The sequence below is a fragment of the Balaenoptera musculus genome, chromosome 5 (assembly GCF_009873245.2).
Source record: "Balaenoptera musculus isolate JJ_BM4_2016_0621 chromosome 5, mBalMus1.pri.v3, whole genome shotgun sequence".
Taxonomy (NCBI): Eukaryota; Metazoa; Chordata; class Mammalia; order Artiodactyla; family Balaenopteridae; genus Balaenoptera; species Balaenoptera musculus.
In genome coordinates this window covers 104503657-104523094 of record NC_045789.1, presented here as the reverse complement: position 1 = coordinate 104523094, position 19438 = coordinate 104503657, and the positions used below count along the sequence as shown (strand labels likewise).

The 19438-nt window shown below is 36.8% G+C and overlaps 1 protein-coding gene across 5 annotated transcripts in view; it reads left to right on the top strand.

Annotated features, from left to right (window-relative positions):
- Positions 1-19438, top strand: part of SLC9B2 (solute carrier family 9 member B2) — a 46842-nt gene that overhangs the window by 9681 nt on the left and 17723 nt on the right. For 3 of the 5 annotated variants that reach the window (XM_036852980.1, XM_036852977.1, XM_036852978.1), the window contains exons 2-7: positions 2930-3061; positions 3722-3899; positions 8711-8881; positions 13878-14020; positions 14901-15028; positions 16239-16414. In XM_036852980.1, coding sequence (XP_036708875.1) covers positions 2972-3061; positions 3722-3899; positions 8711-8881; positions 13878-14020; positions 14901-15028; positions 16239-16414 — 886 coding nt within the window. In that variant the 5' untranslated portion in view covers positions 2930-2971. The remainder of the gene's footprint in view (positions 1-2929; positions 3062-3721; positions 3900-8710; positions 8882-13877; positions 14021-14900; positions 15029-16238; positions 16415-19438) is intronic. The other 2 variants (XM_036852981.1, XM_036852979.1) reach the window with 1 other exon arrangement.

Below are 19438 nucleotides of genomic sequence, written 5' to 3'. Positions count from 1 at the left end.
CTGATTTCTTTACCTTCTTCTGCCTTCTTAATGGGGGATATACTATTATAAATTTGTAAATATTGTAAATTTCAAGACCCAGTGACTATGAACAATAAATGCCATGAACATGGTTGCTTTAAGTTACATTTTTGTGATTTTTCTAAATTTAAGTTGGGTTTTGAAATGAGACCAGTGGTTTAAGTATTCTTTTGGAAATGGAAACATAGTAGAGTATAAACAAACAGAGCTGACCAGCTGTAAGTTGTTTTACTGGACTTATTAAAATACTGGTATTTTATTTTACCTTTTCTCTCTTCAATACCTCTCTGATCTCAAACAGTACTTTGGTATCCATGGTGGAGACTATGGGAGAATAGGGACATTTTTTTAAACACAAAACTGTATGAATTCTCGAAAACAGCATATATTGTACAACATGCCCAATTTTGATTTTTTATGTTAAAAAGGGCTAGAATAACATTAATAAAATGAATTCTCAAATTCATTTTAGCCAGTAGTGTTACGTCCCCTAATCAAGAAGTTTGCCTTGAAAGGAAGAGGTTAAAAGCATGATCAAAGAAAATGAATGGAATTATGTAGTAAATTCTTCAAGACTGGGGAGACCTTGTCCTGCTTTAAGAGGAAAAGCAAAAAGAATCTCAGAGGGCTTCCCTGGTGGCGCAGTGGTTGAGAGTCTGCCTGCCAATGCAGGGTACACGGGTTCGGGCCCTGGTCTGGGAGGATCCCACATGCCGCAGAGCGACTGGGCCTGCGAGCCACAATTGCTGAGCCTGCGCGTCTGGAGCCTGTGCTCCGCGACAGGAGAGGTCGCGATGGTGAGGGGCCCGCGCACCGCGATGAAGAGTGGCCCCCGCTTGCCGCAACTGGAGGGAGCCCTCGCACGGAAACGAAGACCCAGCACAGCCATAAATAAATAAGTAAAATTAAAAAAAAAAAAAGAAAGAATCTCAGAGATTTATGATAATTAGGGAGGAGGAGTATGAATGGCTAATAACCAACACTAGTGAATGCCTACCATATCCATGGTTGGACCTACTCTTGTCTCCATTGTACAGATAGAGAATTACAAACAGCCTAAGAAATTTGGTATATGATGGAGCTGGACTTTAGACCCAGGTTTGTCCAAATCCAGAGGCAATAGACTTTGTCACCTACTATATTAGGGGGTCAGTCTCTACAGAGGGTGAAGGCCAAGTGCCATGGTTTGGGATACAATGTCCTAACTCTCCAGCCTCGTCTCTCATTATCCATAGCCTCCCACCACAGGCTCTAACAGAGTTTTCCCTTGCACCGCACTGGCTTTCATGCCTCGATGACTTTAAGGCAAGGGTTCTCTGAACCCAGCATTTTCCTGTCAAAATGCCATTCTTTCTCATGAGTCTAAAGTTTGAAGTATTTAAATTTTAAAAACTATATATACATATACATAAACACATACACATATGTAATGTATCATTCTATATACTTGTATTTATTTTATATAATATATAATAAAAATCAAACTGAAGGCTTTTTGAGATGCCACTCTGGCCAACATTGTAGTCTGCAAGGAAGAAAAATGATGATGGTGGTGGTGGAAAGGATATCATTTTCGTTGAAATTTTAAATGCAAACATCTTGGCATTTTGTTAAACAGAAAATGATGCCTTGAGGCAGAGGTCCTAGCTAATTTATCCCTGTCTTTATGGTCTAGCATAGTGTCTGGCACATATTAGGCACTCAAATGTGTATTGAATTAGATTTTCCCTTCTCTCACATAATTTCTCTTTGGTTCTGCCAACGCTTATAGTTTGTACCTCTATTATAATACTCATCGTACTTGTTGCATTAGGAATAAGTTTGGTTACTAATAAAAAGCAAACTTGGCTAATAGTGGTTTATACAATTACTCCAAACCTTGGCAGTCCAAGACTGACTCAGCAACTCATGATGTCATCAAGGAACCAGTCCTCCTTCTTACTTGTCTACTGTCCTTGCATAGGGATTTTTATTTTCATGGTTAAAAGATGACTGTTGGCCCTCCAGGAGGTATATGTACATTCTAGGAAGGAGAAAGAAATGTGAGAGGGCAAAGAGTAAACAGTATGATCCTTGAAAGGTCTTGCCTTATTGTTTGGGAATGAAAGCCCTCCCCAGGGACTCCCACTTATATCTCATTGCATAGAACTATGACACATGGCCACCTCTAGCTGCAGAAGTAGCTAGGAATTAGAATATTTGGCTTTTCAGCCCATATAGCATGGGAAGCCAAGGGAGAAGAGATTGAAGTGGGTATTTATGAAGGCAACCTACAGGTCTGCCCTGCAGGTTTTTTAGTTACTTCATACAAATTTATTTTTCTTGGTGTACTGTAAGTCTGTAGAGAACAAAGGATGTGCTTTGGTAATCTTTGAATTACCCACAGTGACTACCAAGAGTCTGTCACAGCACTTATCACAGTGTCTAAGACATTGTGGCTGCTCCATCATTGTTGTATTTTTTTTAACTTCAATTTTGAAATAAGAACTAGGCAGGAATTAGTGACTCTGGTTTCTCTGAATATGATGGAATCCATAGATTTCTCTTTGGTGACTCATTTCCTCATATCAACACTGGAAAATTACCTGGGGCTTTCCTGCTTCAAGTTGGCCCATTAGAGAGGACAATTGAACAGTAATATTGCTGGGATTATTTGCAGTATAACTCAGAAAACAGGGTGGGAAAGAAATCATATAAAAATATGGTAAACAAGGGCTTTTTCAAGAAAGGTAAAAAGGTAGGTAAGAATTAGGATTATATATTGTAATCAAAGAAAAGATTAGCAATTGAAAGTTAAGAACAGTCTAATTTAAAATATTTTAGCCACTAAGGGGAAAAATAAGTACAGTTCATTCATTTAAATCTCAAATTGCTGTTCTATATCTATACTCTCTCTCCTTCAAAACAGATCCTGTTCTTCTTCCCTCTATCATATTCTTAATTATAAATCATGGAGAATCAAGATAAAACAATTAACCATGAAGATTCAGAACCATCCACAGAGGTGAATCACACAGCCTCCAGGTGTCAAGAAAAACAGGTATGATCAAATGTAGAACATCCCAACCATTTCCTTAAGGAGGGGACTACGTTTCCAAATCTATGACAGAATTGTGTTCTCTTCATTCTCTATCACTCAATTAACAATTCTCCCCATTCTTAAATCCCCAAACTGGTGTAGTAGGTGTGACTGCCAGTTTTCCTAGATAGTCATTAGCAGCTGGCCCTACATGGAGAGCCTGTGAAGTGCTTTGTGTTCCCAGCCTAACCCCTAGAATGATTCTGGTTTCTTCCCTCTTTATTGCTTAAGCTAAAGTAAATGAATGAATGTGAATTTGTTTTCACCACAGATGATTATCTCTTTCTGAATCACTCTGACATATTTACCAACTATTGCCTTGAATCATATTTTAAATAGGCTAATTTTTAAACCCAGTATTGAAAATCATAATGAAATTTTATGTGACTCAAGCATTTATAATGCTGCAAATAGTGACTCAATGGTAAATACTCCTCCCATAGTTTGTTCTTACTCTGAGCATTCTCCAATTAGCTAGTAATAAAGCTGTGCTTTTCCTCTGTAAAGTGTTAGCCTTGATTCTAGCAACAGAAATTTGATTTGTGATGTGATGGCTCAGTACCTATAAAAATGTACAGCAAATATATAGTTTTAAGGATTTTTTAATTGCTTTAAACACAGGAGGAAACAGTTATGAACCCCAGAGGTATAGATGGAAATGAACCAACAGAAGGAAGTAACCTACTGAATAGCAATGAAAAAATGCAAGAAACACCAGCTGAACCAAATCATTTGCAAAGACTAAGACAAACATTTGCTTGCCCTCCACGTGGTTTACTGGATAGAGTAATAACAAATGGTATGTAAATGATAAGGATGAATTCAGAACAAGAGGGTAAAAGATGAAGTCGTTATAATGAGAGATTCCAAAGTAATATGGTTTAAAGGACAAAAAGACGTTTACTTCTCTCTCACATAAAAACTACAAGGTGAACAATTCATAACAGTATGTAGCTCTGCTCCATAGTCATTCAGGGTCCCAGGCTGACAGGGCTCCACCATTTTCAACACAGGGCTACCAAGAGCAGTGTTGTCACCACCATTCCCGCTAGCAGGAAGAGGGAGAGAGCAGAGGTCAAGGGCATTTTCCTTTTCTGTATCTGAGTAATTTCACAGGATAACGTTAGGCCTCCAATGAGAAAAATGACTGAGAAATTACTTATAAACAGAAAAGCACCAAATAAATGTTGGTTGTTATTACTGTTAAGTCATGCCACTAATGTTTGAGCAAACACAGCTCAATTTATACTTCCAAACAAATCCATCATTTTGTAAGTAAAGATCCTGGTTTCCAATTCAACTTATTGCTGCTATTACTTAAAATTGGGGGGGGTTAAGGAGGGGGAATTTATCTCTGCACTATTTTGATGTGTTAGGGTTGGGATATATTTGTCTTTTAGGAATGGATTTGGTCTTTGGAGGCATCCCAACATTATTCTGATATCAATTTGATGAATAAATGGACGTTCAATTTCAGTAATGTTCAAAAAGGAAGTGTGTGTGTGCATGTATACTGCATGTATATTGGAGGATGTGTAATATAGTAAGAAAAAGGAGAATGGGGTTGAAACTTCTCTATAAAGGCACATTTGAAGACAGTTTCAAAAATTGTGTTGAGGAATGACAGCATCATTAAATATATGGCCTCCCCCAGTAAATATGTTGAAGAATGTAACATGTTTGATCTAGAAGTTATATTTACTGAAAAATCAGGCTCACTTCTTTATACGTATACTTCATTTGTGAGCTCTGAAAAACATTTTTATCATTTGCCACTGGGACAATGGAAGCCAAGTATGATACGTTATATTATACTTCAGGCTCTAGATATGTTTTTAATGAAAATAGGTAAGTTTCTAAACTAGCATGAAAAAAAAATCTCAAACTTTATGTAAAACATGTAGAGAAAACCAGGTTCCAGAATATACACTAGTTGAGAAGGCAACAGATAATTTAATACCTTTTCTGTTCTTTTTATTTTCTTAAATTTTCACCGTTCAAGTTATGGCACATTTCTAGTTAAAACATATAAACTACAACGGATATGGATTGCATTAAGGAACGGGGTATAAAAGAATGATGTGATTTGGAGACTAGTTTTATAAAATTCTATAATCATTGTCCTTAAAGCTGCCTGAGAAATGGGGACTCACGATACATAAACACCTCTCACTTGTTTTCTTATACTTCTGTTTCCGAGACTTACAAGACTGCTTTTTTTCCCTGTACTCCTTCCTGTGACCATTCATCATGCAAAGTATTCTTCTTAAGAAGTAAATCTTACATGTGAAAATACTATTGTTCAAAATTGTAGATAAGAAATAAATTATTAACTGAATTAAACATGATTTAGAGAAACCTTATACATGTACACTCACTATGTATTTAGAATTTCATTTTGAATATGAGGAAGGAAAAGGAAAGTTAGAGGTTTTTTTTAAAAAGTAGTGTAAACGTATGGGCACCAAGGGGGGAAAGTGGCAGGGATGGGGTGGTGGTGGGATGAATTGGGAGATTGGGATTGACATATATACACTAATATGTATAAAATAGATAACTATAAGAACCTGCTGTATAAAAAAATAAATAAAATTCAAAAGAAAAAGTAATTAAGAAAACCCTTAATTCTACCTTTCTGAATTAGTATAAAACTAGGTTTATGCTGTGATAAGATACAAGTTAGTAGCTGGCAATTCCTGATTTCCCATTATATTTCAGCCCCTGTTAGAAATTTCAGCCCCTATAGCCAATTGGGAAATACTGAAGGCCCCTTTGTTATTTTGTTGTAATAGCATCATAAGCCTAGAAAACCTGGAACAATTCTGTAAGGGTTTAAAAAACAGGACATTGGACATGATCTCTAGCAATATGTAGAGGAGACTCAATGAATAATCCTTTCACTTATGCCAGTGAAAACATCTGAAAATAGTTTAAGTCTTTTTAAATATACCTTTTATCTGTCAAGAAAACAGAAAGTCATCGGACACCAAAAACAAATTATAAGTAGGAGAGATAAATAAACACTCAAGCTGGCCTTCTCTCCAGAGGCTTCTGCAAAACACCAATGAACTTGAGATTTATTTTGAGAACCAAGAGAGTATAGGAGGCTTTGCTAGAGCCACCCAGGTTGGGAGAAGTATCATAGGAGAAATCATTCTCCCTCACCCACACAAAGTCGGAACCCAATGTGATGGTGGATTTGAGGTAAACCTGCCCTGCAGAGGGGCCCAGTAACTAAACCTGTCTGTCTAAACTGTGGTGCTGGCTGGAGGAGGGGAGAGTCTCCACTAAAAATGGGTAACTTCATTCTGATTTGTGCTCCAAATTCACAGAAAAATAACTCAAACTGAACGTATATCTAAAAGTGGTCCCAGTTTGTAAGCATCTAAACACATGGTAAAAGCAAATCCTATCTGGAAAAAGTCAGACTCAGCCTAAGGCTCCAGCAATTCCCAGAGATACAGTTGCAAGGAAGAGCTCACTGTCGCAAGAAAACAAACAAAAAATCACAAATAAATGCACAAGGAAACATTGCAACATTTTCCATTATCAGAAAATAGAATATAAAATATTTTTGATATCTGTAAAGAAGCTAAAGAGGAAATAGCAAATATGAGTACAAAACAACTCTTTATAAAAATGAACAGATTTTAATAAGAACCAAACTGAAGTTCTAGAGATGAAAAATAAAGTACAGTAATTGAAATTTAAAACAGTGGATAGACAGCAGAGTAAGTGGAAAGAAACTTGGTAAACTAGCAAATAGATCTGAAGAGATTATGTACAATGCAATACACAAAGACAAAGATGGGAAATATGAAACTAGGGTTAGCAACGCAGAGAGGCGAGTGTGACTGTTTAATCATAGTTCCGGAAAAAAAAGAATAGGAAGAATGGGGGAGATAAAATATTTGAAGAAATACAGAATTTATAAAAAGCATAAATCCTAAGCAAACCAAAAGGAAGCCATTCCTAAACATATACTGAATTTGCAGAAAGCTGAAGGAAAAGAAAGATCTTAAAACCAACCAAAGAAAAAGAATTCCCTAAAAGAGCTGAAATTAGACTTACAAAACAGTAATGAAAGACAGAAAACCAAAGAATAATATTTTCAAGGAACTGAAAGTAACTCTCAACTTAGAATTGTATACATAGATAAGCTATCTTTTAAGAATGAGAATAAAGATGATTCCAGATAAATAAAAATTTGCTACCAGCAGATCTTCATGAGAAATATAGCATGCTCTGCTACAGAGTGTTTCTGTACCATGAATTAGTTTATATGCGATGGTAAATAGGGAACTGTGTCAGTGTAATATGGAGTTTGCATTTTTGTACATAATTTTTCCTGGCATATTAATATTTAACATCATCGAACAATAGCAGATAAGTACAAAGTGAATTGAACCCTCCCCCCAAAAAAGATCAGGTATATACCTTATTACAACTAAAGATAAAGACTTACTAACTTTAAAGATAAAGCCTTTTAAAAAGCTGAGCACCCTGTGTAAGTACCTTCTTTTGAGGCGGTTAGTTGTTCTCTTAGGGACGTCAAAGACAAACTTTCCACGACATGAAGCTGTCTAATGAAGCCACATGTGATGAAGAAGCTGCCAACACTGACCTCAGATAAAAAACAAAACAAAACAAAACATTAACAACAACAAACCATTTGATTGATGGAGAAGGCTACAGTCTGGATAGGATTTGCTGGAACTACTCTCTGTTTAGAGCAAATGCTCTCAAGGTTCTGCATCTTGAAATAGTAAGTGCGGTTCCAGTGTTTTAAGTCTGCAAAGAAGAGGTTGACTATGGGAGATACAAATATTAGTGGAGATTTAACTGTGCTGGTACTTTTATTAGGATCATTGTTGTTCCTGTTAGTGTTTTGGTCACAAGTTTTGAGTTGTGAGTAGTCTGCCCAACTCTCTTTTTTCCATGTGCCTTTCTATTGTCAGTGTACAATTTTGTAGAACACAAGGTTTTCAAACAGGGAAACATATTTCACATTCTAACAGACATGCCTCTCCTAAAGGAAATACTTCAGGCAACAAAATAATTGTCCAGATGAAAGGTTTGAGATGCCATAATGAATGATGATCAAAAGAAAGGTAAGTATGTGGGTAATTCTAAACAAACATTGACAATAGAAAAGAAGCAATAGTTAAACAATAAATTAAACAATAATGCTTAATTCAAGGCAGAACTAAAATACTGGAGTGTGATTGTTAAAGTGTTCTCATGTTTCTGCGAAGAGGATATAGATAGTGACTGTTTCTCTTTTTATTAACTAATGAATATTTATGGTAAAATTATAAGGAAAAATAAGGGAATAGTTAAAAAAAAATCCAAGATAGTAGTTTCTTCTGGCAGTGTGAAAGGAGATGGGCGATGGGATTAGGAGGAGCACACAGGTGGATTCAAAGGCACTGGTAATATCCTACTTTTTAAGGTAGTTGGAAATTACCCAGTTTTTTATATTACTGATGTTCTTTAAAACTTACACATGATTATAAATATTTGTATGTGTATTCATTTTTTTTAATGCTTATATTAAAACCTGCAGATGACCACTTGTTGGTAGAAACTAGTTTTCCTCATTTATTTCAGTTACCATGGTGGTTCTTCTGTGGGCTATAGTTTGGTCAATTACTGGCCCTGAATGTCTTCCTGGAGGAAACCTGTTCGGAATTATAATCCTATTCTATTGTGCCGTCATTGGAGGTAAACTTTTGGGGCTCATTAAGTTACCTACATTACCTCCACTGCCTCCCCTTCTGGGTAAGTGCCAAACACATCCTGTTTTCTTCAGAGTAAGTCATATTTAAGTCATATTATGGAAATAATATATAATGGTGTGCCTCTCATGCTCTCTTCCTAAATCCACATTCTTTGACACCATGTTGGTAGCTTAACATCAGCCATGGTGGAAGTATCTTTAAGACAGAAATCAGCAAGTGCTACAAATCAGAGCTTACTATATTGTTAGTCATTCACATCACTGACAAGTGAAGTTCCAACATGCATTTTCATTGGTTCATTTTCGTCTTACTCATTAACATAAACAAAATTATCAACCGATATTCATGGTGACACTATACTCGCTCGTCATAATGTGAATGACTTCTTTGCTAAGCCAGATAGTAGTCAAGCATTTATTTGTAATCTGATTTTGTCAATTCATTGTTGAACTGCAACTGTAGTTGGTTATGGATATGGAGTTCAACAATGAAACACAATGAAAGCATTCTATGAGAATCAATTGGCTATATAGAATTTACAGCGATGATTGTTGCGTATTTATAAACTGTATTCTGCACATCCTTTATATCAGTAAAATTTATAATAAATATGTAAATATATAAATATAAATACACACACACTTTTTTGGACAGCTACTTATTAAGCATTTACCAGCACACCATTGGGTGTATTGTATTATCATGCTTATTAAAATAATTTAGCCAAAAATATTCTTCCAGAGGCCATGAGAACTGTCCAAACATGAAACACATGAAAGTTAGTCTTAACACTGGACATTATATCTTTAACGTTTCTTCAAAGAATTCCCTATTACAAAATTTAATTTACCACTTTCATTATACCACAAAAGGCATTTTGTGTCCATTTCTAACAGATTTATAAATCACTAAGTTTTATTTAAAAATCACATATCTTTTACACATATATATTTGCACACATTTCCTGAGTAAAAATTTTTCCTGTTATTTTATGTTAGTGAGGACAATCAATACTGGCTAACAAAGACCAAAATTACTTGCTTTTGAATTTGTGGTCAGCAGTTGAAGCTAAATATAAAAAGAAGTAGAGTTATTTACATTTGACCATGCACTATTTCTCAATATACTTTTCAATTTTAGGTAAAAATAAAGTTATTTTGCTTAATTCATATTATTTATCATGAGTGCTTTTTGTTCTGTAAAGTTATTAATTGAATTATTGTTGAAATGAGTTGTTTCTAAATATGCCTGTATGCTGTGATAAAGGGTTGGCAATCCACCTCTTTTGTAAATAAGATATTACTGTAACACACCCATGCTCATTCATTCACATATTGTCTGTGGCTGCTACAGAGTACAATGGCAGAGCTGAGAAGTTGTGAAAGAGACCCTGTGGCCCACAAAGCCTAAAATATCTCTTATCTGACCCTTGACAGAAAATGTTTGCTGACTCATGCATCTAAATCAGTGCTTCTCAAACTTTATCATGCAGAAAAATGACCTTGGGACCTTGTTAAAATGCAGATTCTAATTAAACAGAATCAGGGTGGGGCCTGAGATTCTGCATTTGTAATAAGCTAATCATAAGTTTTCAAACATGGCTGTGCACAGGAATCACCTCGTGAAGTCTTTTAAAAGCTGATGCCCAGAGATTCTGAATTAATTGATGTGGCATATGCCCTGGGCATCAGAATTTTTAAAAGTTCCCCAAGTGATTCTAATATGCAACCTAAGTTGAGACTGCTGTTCTAGACTCCATGAAAATACCCTTTATACCTCATCTTTTTTTTTTTCCATTCTATGCCTAATATTACAACAAACTAAGTACACCACATTGCCAAGTGGTACAGACTTGGGCTTTGAGATCACATGAAATCTCCTGGGGTAACTGAAATTATTCTGAAAGATCACATACGTTATATATCTTAGCATCCCTTTTTGTAGTGTTACACTTGTGATAGAAAAAAGTTTACCACTTTTTATTGTAGTGGGGCCAGTAACCAAAACCGAAACATTATCTGAATCCATAAAGACTTGTTAAGACAGAATATGTGTGATGATTGCCTGTTCTATATTTTCATAAGCTCATTGAAATAATTGCTAGAGATAGAGGATGAAGGAGAATTTATTTATTCCCAAAATGAACGGGAAAACAATTGCCCTGGAACACTTTCCTTTGCCCATGGTCTGGGCTGATGTGGCCACTTGATTTTGATTTGGATGTTCCCTTCTTGCCTCTGAGCCTACATGGGCCTCTCCTTTCGTTGTGGGGAGAAGAACACCTTTCCTAATAGAGGGGTATTATTCTTTTTTTCTCTTAATTTGTATTATGGAAATCTTTTTAAATATGCAAAAGTTATCAATACATGACCAATCTTATTTCATCTACTCCCAAGTTTTTTTGAAGCAAATTATAATTGAAAAAAATTTCCATAATACAAATTAAGAAAAAAAGAAGAATAGTCCTCAATCAAAGGAGGTGTTCTTTCCTCCACAACCTACGTGAGAGGGAGAGGCCAACGTGGGCTCAGAGGCAAGAAGAAGATGCCTGCCAAGTCCATATCAGGTGGCCAGAGCAACCCAGACCATTGGCAAAGGAAACTGGGTCCCAGGGAAATTTTCACATTCATTTGGGGAACAAAAAAATGCTCCCTTCCCCCCTAAAACTCCAAAAAAAAGCCCTCTTAACATATTTTTGAATTCTTGTTAGATTATTATTCTTTTTGATTCCAGGAAGTTATATGCTATAATTAATTTAGGACTGGTTTAGATCCACATTTTAAGTTTCAGTAAGGAACTATTGACGTATTAATGAAATATAAGGTTAGTGCAGCATTTTGGGCTTGGTAATTCATCAATATCTATGAGAATGAAATATGCCTGTACCCTAGGGCTTAACATTTCCACTGCTAGGGATTATCCTGTGGATATACTTACGCAAACCTACAAACATGTAAGCTCCATATGGACAAGGACCATGTTGGTCTAGCTGATATCTGTATTAGCAGGGTATCATAAGGGTCTGGCATGTAGTGGGCACTTAATAAATACTTGATGTATGAACTGTGCTCATTTCAGCACTGTTTGTAATGAAAAATCTTAAAGTCCATTAATTGGTTCCAAAATTATGGTACTTCCAAACAATGAGATACTATTACAACTATTATAAAATAAGGCAAATATATATATCAGTGGGAATATATCCAGGATATATTGTTAAATGGGGAAATATTATACCATGGTATATAAATATGCTTTCATTTGTGTCCAGCACACACACACACACACACACACACACACACACACAAAAGCACACACACACACAGGCATGCTTAAATAGGTATAGAAACTTTCTGGAAAGGCACAAATAATCCTTAACAATGAAAACCTTTGGGGAATGAAGATCAAAAGTTGCCCTTGGGGTTGGGCATATACTTGTCACTTTACCCTTGTCAGTAATTTTTAATTTTACCATAAGCATATATTATTCTTCTCATTATTATTTTAAAAATAGTTATTGTAGGCTAGTTTATGTTTTCACAAATTCTAGAAAGACCATGACTGCAGAATTCAGAGCTTAGAGACCTTCTTCCAGGTTAAGTGGCAGTGATGAAAGATGCGTGGGAGTGACGCTCCTTTACCTGACGGTGTCTGGAGCAAGTCACAAAAAGCCACACCGGTAATTCTTTTCTATTCTCATAGCTTACATTCAAAACATCCCAACACTAGTAAATTTGTCCAGTCATATAACGGGTGGTGCTTATAAGGACATGGTGAGAAGAGGGTAGTGCTGGAGCACGGAGGGTAGAAGCCTCACAGTATCCGCCGGAGAAGTCTTTCCCTTTGCATGGGCATGTGGTATTATCATTGAGGGCAGGATTCCCTCACAAACTACTCAGTTTCCTCTGTCACACTCAGCTACTTGCAGTTCCTAGAATGTCACACTTCTTTTTCATACCTGGGAAGAAACTGCTTTCTCTTTCAGAAACTTTTCAACTCCCCGGCCTCTTTACCCCTTTTCTCCTTCTTTGCACCCCTCTGACTCACCCCTCCCGTCTCAGCTCATGCAATACCTCCTCGTGCTTCCATAAAATACAGATTGTCAATTTGTCTCGCTCCCCTAGAGGCTGAAAGCTTGTTGAGGTGTAGTACCCAGTTTTTGTCCATTATTATATCTCTAGTGCCTATTATAGTATCTAAAATACTGAAGGCATTTGGTGAATGTTGAGTGGCTGAATGAAAAAAGAGTCACCAGCTGACATGACAGAGCAATGTCCATTTCATCATAACTCACCTTAAGCCTTTGCAGAGCAGGTTATGTGGGGGTTTTTTTCCTTAAATTATCCTGTTTGAAGGTAAAATGGAATCCGTATAGGTATTTATTGACATTTCAGGTAATCTGACATAGCCAATAAATGTCAGGAGCTCTTTGCTAGTTGCACACAAAGGGATGACTAAATTGGACATTGTATTTTTTTTAATATTTATTGTATTTATTTATTTTTGGCTGCGTTGGGTCTTAGTTGTGGCACGCGGGATCTTCATTGTGGTGCGCGGGCTGCAGAGCGCGTGAGCTCACTAGTTGCGGCACGTGCACTTAGTTGCCCCGCGGCATGTGGGATCTTAGTTCCCCGACCAGGGATCGAACCCACGTCCCCTGCATTGCAAGGCGGATTCTTAACCACTGCACCACCAGGGAAGTCCCTGGACATTGTATTAAAACATTTTACATTTAGAATTTGATCACACTTTCTATCCAAATACTGCATCCTGTTTCTCCCTTTCAGGTTCAGTTATTTAGGAATTATTAATTATTCTAATCTGTTGTTTTTATCTTCATATTAAAGCCTTGTCTTAGCTCCTCTAATTTATTATATTATTTTAATTAAAAGCTTAACCTAATTTCACCTAACGAGTAAGCAAAAAAGGAAGTATTTCCTAGGATTATAGGGTAGTCTCTTTCACAGCTAAAGTGCCAAAACCTATTGCCTGTACTTGAAAACTAACTAAAGAGTTGTTTGACTTTTCCATTCTAGGCATGCTGCTTGCTGGGTTTCTCATCAGAAATATCCCTGTCATCAGTGATAACGTACAGATCAAGCACAAGTGGTCTTCTGCTTTGAGAAGCATAGCCCTGGCTGTCATATTGGTTCGCGCTGGCCTTGGGCTTGATTCAAATGTATGAAGTACAAATTTCTAATTATTGACTAGGAATTTTGTTCCTTCACCACTGCCAGTGTTTAGAATCACTGAGCTTTGGGAAATGGAAGTGGGCATTGTGCATGACATTCTCAAGAAGAGAAGAGAATCTGTTTCATGCAGAACTCTCCCCAGAAGATGTTCCCATACTCTTTCTTGGAGAAAGGTGGAGTTACTGTGCGGGGACAGCACCAAGAATAAAGGCCCCCCCTTTTCTCTGACAGAGATATGGGCCATAGTTATAACTTATGGTCATGAGAGAGAAGACATCATATTTTTGGCATGCGAAGCCCTATATAAGAGTTTAGGGCTAACTGTACTGGCTCAGGAAACTGCCTCCTATGTAGAATGAGTCTCAAGTATGAGTTTTTTTAAATGCTTTTTTTCATTAGGAATGAATTTTTGGAATGTTTTGATTTAGAAATGCATGTTTTGGGGGACGGAGGTTTTCACCCAAGCCTCATTTTGGGACCATAAATTGTAAATAAAGCTGACACTGAGAGGGTTAAATCAGCTAGCGTGGGGATTATGAGCACAGACTCGGGAAGCAGCCTGCCTGGGTGCAGACCTAGCTCCACAGCTCACCAGTGTCATGATCATAGGCAAATCACTTTAACTTGAGCCTTTTTAGATGAGGACATCTACAAAATGGGCATAATATTACCTATATCATAGGGCTGCTATGAGGAATAAATAAGCTGTCTCTAAACACTTAGAACACTAGATGTTCTAAGTGGAACATTCCTGGAAGATTTGTGATGATCCAGATGTGGGCTGAATATTGAAGCAAAAGCATTTAATGTCATAATCTCTGCATGTCTTTAGAGAATTATTTTAGTATGTCTATGTTTCTATTTCAGGCCCTGAAGAAGTTGAAGGGTGTTTGTGTAAGATTATCCTTGGGTCCTTGTCTTGTGGAGGCGTGTGCATCTGCTCTTCTTGCCCACTTCCTCATGGGTTTACCGTGGCAATGGGGATTTATGCTGGGGTAATGGTTTTTCTTTATTGTATGAAAATATGCACAGACATTTAGGGCTTTCCCTGATTCCTTACAAGAGAACACGTAATAGCATTTTCTTAAGGACATCAAAAAATACATCGGTATCAGCATAATCTAAATATTATAACTTCAAATTATAGTATATGTGTATAGTGTATGTCTAGCTTTTGCAGTGATTATAATAATTTAAACTATTGAAGAAGTAATTATCTTTTACCTATATGTGATTCCAGACTGGTGAGAGAGATGCCAGATCTCACTTCAAAGTCTGTATAAAGGATAAGAAATATATCAACAGTCATCAACACCCAGAAGTGTTTTCCTCCTTCTTTTGTCACCAGACTGTCTGATTAGATAGCTCTGCTATCTCTTCCGTCCACTGTCAGTTCTTATTTCTAATGGTTAAAAGCCATGAGAATTAAATAGATATGAAAGTACTTAGAATTTAGTACTAGTGAGTATGCAACAAGTAAGAAGTTCTTATTTCTCAGGGTTAGGACCCTGGAGCTATACTGCTTGGATTCAAATCCCAGCTCTATGACTTTGCGTTATGCAATCTTTGGCCAGTTATTTAATCTCTCTGTGCCTCAGTTTACTCATTTGCAAAACAAAGATAATGATTGTAGCTTTTTCATGGCGTTATTGTGAGGATTAAATTAATATATGTAAAGTGCTTAAAATGGTGTTTGGCACGTAGTCAGCACTATAAAATGCTTTCTGGTGTTACTACTGCTGCCATTATGAATGTCACTGTCAGTGTCATTATGGCCTTTTCCTTCTAATCTGTTGTCTTATTTTACATACTCAATCCTGGTAAAAGGCCTAACGTCACTGGGTTCCAATCCAAAAAGTCTATGGCCATATTTTTCAAACCTCATACCATGAATGTTTCGTTTTTAAAAAAAGGCATTCCTGGGGCCTAACCCCATTAGGTCTTCTATACCACCCATAAATATAACTTTTTAGGCAGCCTAAGTAGTTCTAATACAGGTTATCCATGGCCATACTTTGAAAAAAGTGTTCTATAGAACTCGCATATATGTATATGTTTCTGGGTTGGTGCTTTGCTCCCATCTGAAAGACTTTAGTTGTCCAAAGTGTAACCTCTAAAAGAGTAGAGGTTATTATACTTTCAACAACAATAATAATAATAATGAGTAAGATACTGTCATAAATGCCTAAAGCGCTGCCTGCTTAGTTTTGTTTTAGGTGCTGTATCTCCAGCTGTCGTGGTGCCTTCAATGCTCCTTTTGCAGGAAGGAGGCTATGGTGTTGAAAAAGGCGTCCCGACCTTACTCATGGCTGCTGGCAGCTTCGATGATATTCTGGCCATCACTGGCTTCAACACCTGCCTGGGCATGGCCTTTTCCACAGGTACAGGGATCCGTTCACAACGTGCTGTTCTCTTGCACTCTAGAAACATAGATTGTGGTGTTACAAGCATGGCATAGTTGCTTGATAATTAATTAAGGCAAATTAAAATAGAAAAAGTCACCTCCCAAGATTTAGTTCCATACTAGGAAGGGACCAGTAGTTTCACCCTCTAGACATAGACTGCTCAAGCAGTTTGGTAAGTGCAGTAAGGGGAGATTCAAAGAAGGACTTAAAGAAGATTTAGAGAAGGACTAAAACAGCTTCTACATGGAGCCTCTGGGAAAGTTTAATCTTGGAGACTTCACACAAGGGATGAGTAGATTTTCAATGAGCACAATGACAGCAGGCCAAGTGGGAGGAACAGCACTCTTCTAAAATAGGAACAGTTTTAACATTTGGTGGGTAATAGCAGCAATGATTTTAATGGGCATCTTTTTCATACTTACCAAGTGTTTGAAATGTAGGCATTATGTTTTAAGTAGTAATGAAAAAGAACTTAAGGCATTTTTTCCTCTCCCACTATTATTCAGTACCTTTACTCTCCTTTGGCACAGCATAAATTTAAGTTCATGTTTTAATCCATGTCCAAGAGTGGGAAATAAGATTTGCAATTTCATATTATTGACAAAATGTAATTGTAGCTTAAATTTAGCTTCAGGTAATTTAGTGGGAACACACCTTCATAGAAAGTCATGTATTTTTAGTCTCTCCACCCCGCTGTAGTTATTGGCCCATTTTGGGGGGTTATATATGATTTCTGCTGAGCACCTAGAACTTTGCCTCTTCCTGTTGCCCCAAAGTTGCCTTACATCCAGTCCCTGCCATATGTCACTGGTTAAATTAATCTTATCAAAAACATGGCTTTCGTAAGGTTACCTTCTTGTTCAAGAACCAGTAAGGATTCCCTCTTATCTGTTAAGTCAAATCTACACTTTTTTCTCTTTTAACTCTGCTCTACCTATCCAAAAGTATGTTTGCACTCTTTTCCTGGTATACACCTTTTAAACAACAGCTCTCAGCCTCAGCTGCATACTAGAATTACCTGGGGAGTTTTTTAAAATACTCTTGTAGGCACTGCCTTAGGCCAATTAAATTAGAACTTCTGGGAATGGAAACCAAGACTTTAGAGCAACAGTTTGCATTAGAATCACAGGGGATGGGGAAGAGCAGGGCAGGGAGGGCAATGAGGAGGGTCTGCAGGGCTGCCGGCTGTAGACTGTCTGAAGAACCTTCCCAGTCCACAATGCTGTTTTCCCACTGCCCTGCCCCACTAAACGTGGTCCTTAGGCCTTTTGGATGGGAACTACCTGGAGCTTCTTTAAAATGTGGATCCCAAGCCCTGCCAGATTTACTGAATCAGAATTTTCAGAGGTAGGGCCCAAGAAGTCTTTTTTTTTTTTAAACAACCTTACTATATCAGAGACTGAAACTAATTGGCTCCTTTCTACACATTTATAGTAAATGATTTACCATATTCGCTCAAGACATAGGCTACTATCACAGCTAGATGCTTTTGACAGTCACACCATTACCTAACAGAGAGCTATCCTAGCTAAGTAAAATTACTACAGAGGTAATTATTTTTTTTAAATAAGAGAGATGATGGAAACTGTAGTGGAGGAAAAGCTATTTCCCCTCTACCCACCTTAGGTTCATTGGCTGGGACCCTGTAAATCAGACTGACCAAAGACAGATTAACAAGAGAAAAAGTTTATTAGCATGTACGTGCGTCGTGCTTACACACTGGAGTACACAGTGGTGAGTAACTCAAGGGGTGGTTAGAATTGGGGCTTATAAAGCATCTTAGCAAAGAAAAATAATTTTGTAGAGAAGTGCAAGACAAAGGAAAAGGACTTTGAGCTTTTAGAGGCAACAAATTGTGGAAAGGCAAATATATGAGCAAACTATTGTTAGATAAGGGCTGGTTTCAGCACTTCGTTATGTAGATTCCTCTGGTGCTGTCCCTCGGCTGATTAGGGTTCCACGTTGCCTCAGTGGTTAGCTTCTGTCATTCCTGATGGAGAGGGGAGAGGGACAGCTTTACAAATTTGTGTCCTTCTTTTAAAAGCAAATAGGGAGAAGGCAGAGAGCTTATCTTGTATATGTTTCTTCTCAATTGCCTTCAGCTCAAAATAATCCTTATGTCAAAGTGGCATACCTTGCGGGTGGCATATGCTGTACCCGAAATTATAATAACAAGAAACCACATAACTGGTTAGTACATATTTTCTTAGAACGGTTTGTGAGGAAGGCTTTATATATTGAGCAATTTTAATATAATTTTCTGTACAGTGTGCTAGCAAAGATTTTCTTAAATTAAAGTTTCCTAAATCCTGTTTGCTATGGGGGAAAATATAGTTTACTTACCTCTATATTGTGATATTTCAAAGAAGCTAAGCAACAAATAAAGACTCTTCCAGGAGCAATTTCAAAAATAATTTATTTTCAGATTTAATCTTAGAAATAACATTTGAGAAGGAGTAAGTCCCCTACGTTCATTGTAGTAAGAAAAGATTTTACTTTTATTGCCAAATTCTTTCTTTTTTTTTTTTTTTTTTTAATTATTGCCAAATTCTTAAGTTACTGTGTTCTGTATATATTAGAGCTACTAAAATCAATATGCATTTATGATTAAAAAATCAGGCTCTTAAATGGCAGTTTGAATACTAGATCTGTCTGCTCACCCAGCCTATGCATATAATACAGTAGAACAAATTAGACCTGATTTATGAATTTTATCTTTCATATTTTCTTAGGAAATAATAAATTATATAAATTTATACTGAAGTAAACATAGCAAAAAGTACACAAATCATAGCTTATGCCTATTTTTAAATTTATCTCCAATAATATGCATACCTTTCTTAATGTAGGCCCATTTTATTAGACATCTTAACAATGTGGAAAACAGGAAAGATCTGTACATTTTTCCTTCTATATAATTAGACTCTTTATGTTAATGATTAACATCTGTGCATTTATGGATTTAGAATTCTGTCTCAAGTTTTTGTTTTTATGTTTTTT